The sequence below is a fragment of the Sebastes umbrosus genome, chromosome 16 (genome assembly GCF_015220745.1).
Source record: "Sebastes umbrosus isolate fSebUmb1 chromosome 16, fSebUmb1.pri, whole genome shotgun sequence".
Lineage (NCBI taxonomy): Eukaryota > Metazoa > Chordata > Actinopteri > Perciformes > Sebastidae > Sebastes > Sebastes umbrosus.
Window position 1 is genome coordinate 18,281,824 of NC_051284.1, and position 8,160 is coordinate 18,289,983.

At 37.3% G+C, this 8,160-nt stretch overlaps 1 protein-coding gene across 6 annotated transcripts; it reads left to right on the plus strand.

Annotated features, from left to right (window-relative positions):
• Window positions 1-114: 114 nt before the first annotated feature.
• Window positions 115-8,069, plus strand: LOC119474387 (MAPK/MAK/MRK overlapping kinase-like). 6 transcript variants are annotated; one of them, XM_037746400.1, is made up of 14 exons: window positions 115-159; window positions 274-517; window positions 2,717-2,831; window positions 3,007-3,039; window positions 3,216-3,305; window positions 3,399-3,469; window positions 3,564-3,642; window positions 3,739-3,787; window positions 3,884-4,062; window positions 4,336-4,437; window positions 4,543-4,716; window positions 5,317-5,458; window positions 5,537-5,734; window positions 5,961-8,069. In XM_037746400.1, the coding sequence occupies exons 2-14, from the start codon at window positions 313-315 to the stop codon at window positions 6,036-6,038; spliced, it is 1,515 nt and encodes a 504-aa protein (XP_037602328.1). In that variant the 5' UTR covers window positions 115-159; window positions 274-312; the 3' UTR covers window positions 6,039-8,069. The 6 variants fall into 6 exon arrangements, with proteins under 6 accessions (XP_037602328.1, XP_037602327.1, XP_037602329.1 ...); XM_037746399.1 differs by lacking the exon at window positions 115-159 and having other exon boundaries at window positions 169-517; XM_037746402.1 differs by lacking the exons at window positions 115-159; window positions 274-517 and adding an exon at window positions 743-922.
• The last annotated feature ends 91 nt before the right edge of the window (window positions 8,070-8,160 follow it).

The following is an 8,160-nucleotide window of genomic DNA, read 5'->3' on the forward strand; positions in this document are numbered from 1 at the left end:
AAAGAGCCGGCTCTTCTTGGTTAACTGAGCCAAATGATCTGCCTCACTAAAAAGAGACGGAATTCCCATCACTAATGTGCATACATGACAACTTTCTACGGAAGCCGACGTGGGGCTAAAATAAACAGATCCACGCCTTTATCAACATCCACTAGACTAGTGAGTGAACAGAATGCATTGAGTGTCTATATGAGGATGCATACTGGTGCCTGGTAACGTTATATGCTGCTATGACATGAATGCAGTGGTGACCGGTGGTGCTCTTTCTTGCAGGGACTGTTTCTGGATCTTATTATTATTATTATTAAGCTCATGGTAGGCTCTTTAGCATCAAAAAGTGCACTAATGATGCACTACTCAAACTGGCTTATTGGCGTGAAAAACAGGGCAAGCCTCAGAAATGCATGCAAAACACCAGGTAACGTGGATTATTGGAACAAAAGAGGAAACAATCCGCAGCGTGATGATGATGAGAACACATCCGAGCTGGACGTCGCCACACACCTCTGGAAAAAAGGTAAGGAGGTGTGAAAAAAAACACCGTTGCGTCAAAAATCTAGGCCTTTAAGGAATAAAAGGTTTGACTGGAACAAAGCAGGGTATATTGTGCTGCGTTTGTTGCTTTTAAATGTGGGTATTTTCATCTGTAAAGGCCAGAGAGAGAGAGGCAAAACATGCAGCTTCAGTTTCCTCCTCAGGTCAGAGTGGAGGTTGAAGGCGTGCTCCGTTACCAAGGCGACGGTCAGCTAACAGGGCTATGCTAGCAGGGCTAAGCTAAGCAGCTGTCATTTCGTAGTTTCGTGTCCTTTTGACACCAAAAAACAACAACATTTCAACCCTAACATTGGCATGTTCATGTCCAGATACGCGTGTTATGGATAATCGACATAAAAGCGGCGGATAAGACACAAAGGAATGCATTGTAAGTGAACTGGAGTTGATGGTGATGATGACAGGTCTGACACAGGCTGGTTGTTGAGGTGTTTAGGTTATAACTATCTCCAAAGATTTCTTTCTTTCTTATGTTTGCTTTCTGTTTTAACCTAACAAATATGTCAGACTACCTACCTCACCTGTTATTAACTCATTTCTCAATCCTTTTTGGACACCTAAACCAGTAAAACTCAGATAACTGTCTCCTCAAACATGAACATCAGAGTTCAAAGATGAGTTTGTCTTATAATAATTCACACTGAACTGTGGGCTTTAAGAGATAAAGCTGCAGCAAGGACGATTAGTCAGTCGATCATTGAGCAGCAATGATAATAATTGATCATTTTCCAGTAAAAGAATAAATAAATAAATAAATAAAAAGCACTGGTAATGATGTGCTTCTTTGGATTAAACAAGAAAATAATCAAAAATAATAAACAATAATTAAAATAATTGTTGCAGCCCTGTTTCGATTTTTTTGTTTTTGTCAGAGTCTTAATTGGTGAAAATATTTATTATATAATTATATGTAATATAATTATAAATTCTATAAAATAATTGGATATAATACAAATTATGAAATAATCAATTAGGCAAACTAGAGAAATTTAAAGACTTTTTTTATCCAAAAATACAATATAGTTCCTCTCTAAAATATTAATATTTGCTGCTTTCCTTACTCTTCTATGATAGTAAACAGATTTTATTTTATTTTTATTTATTTGGGGGGGGGGGGGGGCTGAATATGTCAGCTTGGGTTCAGGGAAATTAAGATGGTTATTTTTTATTATTTCCTGACGTTTTATAAACCAAACATTTGAATCTAGCTACCTCACCTGTCATTACCTGGTTATAACATCGGAAGCGTGGAGGTCTGGCAGTCACAAAGAGAGGATTTGGTCAATACTACTCCAATCTCGCCTACTTCAGCTTTAAAGTACCAAACATAAAAGTACACATTATAGATAGATCGATAGATAGATAGATAGATAGATAGATAGATAGATAGATGGTAACTTTATTGATCCCGAGGGAAATTCAAGTTTCCAGAATCACAGTTCCATAGTGCAAAACTTGTTAGTAAAAAGGCAGTAAAAAAGTTAGTAGTGCAAAGTACAAAGTACAAAAAAAGCACCAACAGCAGCAATTCGATAATTGATAATTTTTTTAATAAAAAAAGAAAATCACTGGTAAAGATGTGCTTCTTTGGATTAACCAAGAAAATAATCAGCAGATAATTAAAATAATTGTTGCAGCCCTGTTTCGAACTTTTTGTTTTTGTCAGTCTTAATTGGTAATTTGATATAAATTATAAGTTCTATAAAATTATTGGATATAATACAAATTATTAAATAATCAATTAGGCAACTATAGAAAATTAAAGACATTTTTTTTTTATCCAAAAATACAATATAGTTCCTGTCTCTAAAATATGAATATTTGCTGCTTTCCTTACTCTTCTATGATAGTAAACAGATTTTATTTTATTTTGGGAATTATTTTTGGAATATGTCAGCTTTGGTTCTGGGAAATTAAGATGGTGATTTTTCATTATTTCCTGACGTTTTATACACCAAACATTTGATTGAGAATATAATCGGCAGAGAAATTGATACTGAAAATAATCATTGGTTGCAGCCCTATGTAGGGCTTCCAGCTGTGAATCAGAAAATCCCAATTTCCTATCCCAATTGAATCATCATAGGCTTTAATGTCCAGTATGGTAATGCAAAACTTTCCCTTTTATCAGTCTTTGTCTTTGTTTTTTTTTATTGTTGTGCAGGCTACAAAACAATCAAGAAAATCGGGGAGGGCACATTTTCAGAGGTGGTGAAAACTCAGAGCCTGAAAGATGGGAAGTACTACGCTTGTAAAACCATGAAGCAGACAATTAACAGGTTTGTCTTCTGCAACAAAATGCTGTCTGTGCACAGGCAATCAGTGGTGTATTCTTTTACATACTCTATTATGTGTGTATGGACTCTTGTACTGTAACTTGAGTCAGCAGCTTGACACCCCCTTTGTCTTAAGTATCCTATTAGATGTCAGCTTACTCTGCCTTTGACCTTGTAGTGATGAGGTAACAATAGATGTCTGCTTTGAAATGTGAGTTGTCTGTGCACTGGTTTTTACATTAACTGTTCCCTTTCAATCCATCACTTATCTTTAAAATAAATTGTTAAGTTGTCCATATAAAGCAGATATGCAATTTTACTGTACAATTAACAACATTATATGTTTACACCTGTCAATTTAAATGTCATCTGTTCTCTGTCATCAAGTCTGGAGCAGGCCAACAACCTGCGGGAAGTCCAGGCAATGAAGAGACTGAGCCCACATGCAAATATCATCCAGCTACATGAACTGATTTTGTGAGTACTAGAGTGTTGTCTATTATGAGGTTATTGTATTGCCTCAGGCTAGTTTCATGTGGCATGTCATATTAATCCAACACAATCTTTCAGCGACAAAGAAACTGGAACTGTGTCTTTGATTTGTGAGCTGATGGAGATGAACATCTATGAGTTCATACAAGGTAAGTCTGCAAGTATGATAAGCATATAATAAATCATTATATGGATGAACTGGAACTAGTTTATGGGCTGATATTGGTTCTTCATTCCTTACAGGAAGACACACGCCACTGCCTGACAGCACAGTAAAGAACTACATGTACCAGCTTTGCAAGTCACTTGAGCATATGCACAGGTAGTTATGAAAAAAGCTTCAGTTCACATGACATGGTAAAATATATAATTAGCTATGTTGCGATTGTTTTCTCTTTTTTTTTTTTTTTTTTTACAGCTGTGGGATCTTTCACAGAGATGTGAAGCCAGAAAACATACTCATCAAAGTGAGATGCATCATCATCATAATTTGCTTTATGGAAACATAACAGTGGTCATTTTTGTCATACAACATTTAAAAAATGATTTTGTGCAAATTGCAGCAAAATGGTCTGAAGCTTGGCGACTTTGGCTCGTGTCGGAGCGTGTACTCCAAGCCCCCGCATACAGAGTACATCTCCACACGTTGGTACAGAGCTCCAGAGTGCCTCCTCACTGACGGCTACTACGGCTTAAAGATGGACATGTGGAGTGTCGGTTGCGTCTTCTTTGAGATCATGAGGTACCTCTGCAGGGGAAGGGCACAACATTTCATCTGTAGAACCTAAATAGGACAGCAGTTTATGAGTTAATATGACAGGATCGGAACACTCTTATGAGGTCATACACAGACTTGATTACATGTACAATTACAATGTTTCCAACGTCTGCATTCAGTTTTTCCTTTGTTCTATTTCATCGATCCCGTCTGCCACCACAGCAGGCATAAACAAATGTCAAACAAATGCTATGTAAATAGCTTCGTTGATGCAGTCAGATACCTGTGTGTTTCCAGTTTGAATCCTCTCTTCCCTGGAACCAATGAGTTGGACCAGGTTGCCAAGATCCATGATGTGTTGGGGACACCAGATGAAAGTATCCTCCAAAAGTTCAAGCAGTAGGTGATCCTCCTCAAATATGTTGTTTAAAGAGTGTGTGTGTCTTTGTTACAGAAGCTGTGCACACAAATTGTGAATATAATTTTTTTTCATGGTTTCTTCAGGTCTAGAGCGGTAAATTTCGACTTCCCCCCTAAAAAAGGCAGCGGTATCTCGCGGTTACTCCCTCACTGCCCGGCTCCAGCTCTGTCACTGCTCTACCAGATGCTCGCCTATGATCCCGATGAACGCATCACTGCAGAAACAGCCCTGCGGCACACATACTTTAGGGAAGTCAGGTAAACTGAGCAAATATGAATCAATTCATCACCTTGCAACTCATTAAAGGTCTTATTGATAAAAAAATGTATGTAGACAAATATTAAAAAAAAATAATAATGATAATACATCCACAGCTTTTAGAAAAGTGCCAAATCAAAGTATGGCTTTTCCTAAAAAAAATATTATAACTGTGAATTAATCATTTAAAAAAGAATTGGCAGGTCCAAAATGAATGTTTTGTTTATGTCTGTGGAAAATATCTGACATTTGGTTCCCACTTCTAAAAAGGCTTGTGAGCCAATAGTATAACAGCGTTGGTATCATTGGGTATCACTATAGGTTGTCAGTGGAAAAAACAGATAAATGGCTGAGATTGACGGTTAGTTCCTGGCAACGACTTGTTGTGAAGTAAATGCAATGGAACAGGGGAGGGAGAATGCAACATCTAGTGGCTGAATGTTATCAATAGCACCTTAAGTCAAATTTAGATAACAAAATTGCCAGATTTGTTGGTAAGACATACTGTGGAGACAAAGGACTTTAATTTTATATATTGTACTCATATCATGTCATTTGTGATAGAATTCTTGCTTGCTCTTGCTTTTTTTTTCTCCCAGACTGGCAGAGAAGAAAGTCTCTGGGACCATGGAAGAACTGGAGATTAGTGGGACGCACAACTCCTTAGACCACATCTGGCGCCCAGCCAGACTTGGCAAACAGCTGAGGGGAAGACACACAAGGCAAACCCCTTTAATAAGCGTAAGTCAATATTTAACTCAACTGAAGTGAAATGTCCTAAAGAAGTATGAATACATCTGATACTTCCTCTCTCTTCAGCATAACCTGAAGCACGTAGCAGAGCCCCTCATTCGACGGAACGTCCCTCATCATCCTACAGAGCTGCCCAAGATCAACATGGTCGTACCAGGACCACAGATCTCCTTCCCGGTCTCCACTATGCCTGCATTTACTGTCACCCACCGAGGCACGCTGCCAACCATCGCGTCGAAAAAGTGCCAGACACGGTTGGCCAAGGTAAACACACAGACGTCAGGGTTTTTACATCTTTGAATCATTCAGTCAATTAGGGAAGTCACATCTACCAAGGGCACTGTGGGAATTAAGCAGCTGTCAGGTTAGTTTTGCACATCAGATGTTTTAGAAGAGGAACGTTACATTAATATAACCAAACAAGTGCCTTGGTAGTGCTTTCATTAAGGGCTTTGATTTGGCATTCAGGCTGTATTTCCTCTCTTTACAGCCCCGGGATGAGTCACACCGCGCAGCTTTCAAGACCTACTATATTCCACCTCTGGATAGAAAACATGGAGGCTACTGAGAGCCAAAACCCCTTCAACATTTTATTAAAAATTGCCTCTTAAAAACAGGATAGACCTTTACTGTTAAACACATTGTTGAGAGGACAATGTTCGGACCGACCTGATGTTGAAATCTGTGAAGCAACACAAACAAAACAAATGCAACGAAGACCGCCAAGCCTGTCATCTCACCAGTTATGACTGCTACATCAAACTGTTCAACCCTCATTGTAACGATAAAATTCAACGTGATAGCTACACAAACAATAATAGTCTGTCATATTATGTTGGATTGGGAGTTTGTATTTAGTTACAACCTGTTTTACTTGATCTAGTCAGGTGTTACATGTTTACAACTGTTTAGAAATCTACTTCAATCTGAGCCTATTACACAAGCTAAGCAATAAGATAACAAGTGAACAGCCATTTACCATTGGTGGATGAAATGGTTTAACATCTTTGATGAGAACATAGTCAGCTTCTTGGAAAATAATAGAGTGCTTTTAAAAAGTCGTCACACCCCTTGGACTTGTTCTGGTTGTATTATTTCACAACTTTGAAACTTTGAATTAGAAATGATTGAGTAAGCTTTTTGTTTTTTTTACACTGATCAACACAAAAATAACTTGTCTACAAAGTGAACATGTCTACAAACAGATCTAAATTAAGTGCAACTGTAAAACACAAAATATGTGTATTCATTAGAGCTGCCAACAATAAATCGATTAGTTGTCAACTATTAAATTAATCGCCAACTATTTTTCGATTATATTGATTAATCGGTTTGAGTGTGACAGTGAACATTCCCTGATTCCAGCTTATTAAATGTGAATATTTTCTGGTTTCTTTACTCCTCTATGACAGTAAACTGAATATCTTTGAGTTGTGGACAAAAGACATTTGAGGACGTCATCTTGTGCTTTGGGAAACACTGATAGTTATTTTTCACCGTTTTCTGACATTTTACAGACCAAACAACTATTCGAATATTCAAGAAAATAATCAACAGATTAATCGAAAATGAAAAAATAATCATTAGTTGCAGCCCTAGCGCTGTGGGACACCTAAAATATCACCAAGTTTAAATAATAAATTGAGTGAGATCACTTGTATGTAATTGTGGTGTGACAAGTAGATCTGGAAGATCCAACAGTCAATGTCCTGGTAAAAACTATGTCATGAAGACATTTGAAACCGGAGAGTGAAGAGTATCATTCTGTGATAGGATACAAGAAAATGTGAAGCTGTACTGGAGAATGTTAATGTCATGGATATTTGGCAGGACTTTAACCAAATACTACACGCTGACTAATAGATGTGCAAATTTGTAGAGCTATAAACAAGAAAAACTCCAAAGGCGAGGTTGAATACTTTTCAAAGGCACCGTATACTTGTAATAGTTTCTTTTCATTAGCTGTGAACAAAAACAAACTGATTTGTAGGGCAATAGTCTTCCTGTGCAAAAAGGTTAACAGCAAACACATTAACATGAAGTGTTTCACATTTATTCTAAGCCACGACATCGTCTTTGGAGAAGTATTTTAAAGGCACATTACTCGATCCAACTGTAATGTAAATAAATAGCCCCCTGAGGGCAACAAAACACAGACTCGGAATAGTTAATAATGTATGTGAAAACATCTGTATTTTATATGGCCTTAAGAAAGTCCTGATTTTTTAAAAATGTTTTGTTTAGAATGTAGCTCAGCCAGTGCTTCAATTGAAGCATTGTGGCTTTCAAGAAAATACCATTTCATTCAGAGCTGTGAGCTCAGTAAAATGGACTTTATGTTGGGTATTGTGGCGCATAATCAGAGTGAAAAAGTTATGTGTCATTTGTATGATGTTGTCGTCACGGTGGTACAACCACCTGACACAAAAATGTTAGAGAACAAATTGATGAGAAACATGATTCCTTTTTAATGAATAATAAAGTGGGAAATGTGAAACGTTATCCACTTTAAAAAGAATATTTGCTTCATTAACTTTCTGCCTAGTGTATGGGGGTTTGCTGAACTCTTCTTGGCATCAACAATGATTGGTTATCACACTAAAATAAAGTACATGAATACTGCAGCAGTCTCAAATGAGAAAGACTCCCGGGTTGAAGTTTCTTATCTGAAAGCTTTCATGTGACTTTTG

What these genes read in the sequence shown, in the direction of transcription:
- LOC119474387 (XM_037746400.1), top strand. Translation starts at nt 313, where the DNA reads ATGGTAGGCTCTTTAGCATCAAAAAGTGCACTAATGATGCACTACTCA. An exon ending in CACACACCTCTGGAAAAAAG is followed by an intron (nt 518 to 2,716) that starts GTAAGGAGGTGT and finishes ATTGTTGTGCAG; the next exon opens with GCTACAAAACAATCAAGAAA. An exon ending in GCCAGACACGGTTGGCCAAG is followed by an intron (nt 5,735 to 5,960) that starts GTAAACACACAG and finishes CTCTCTTTACAG; the next exon opens with CCCCGGGATGAGTCACACCG.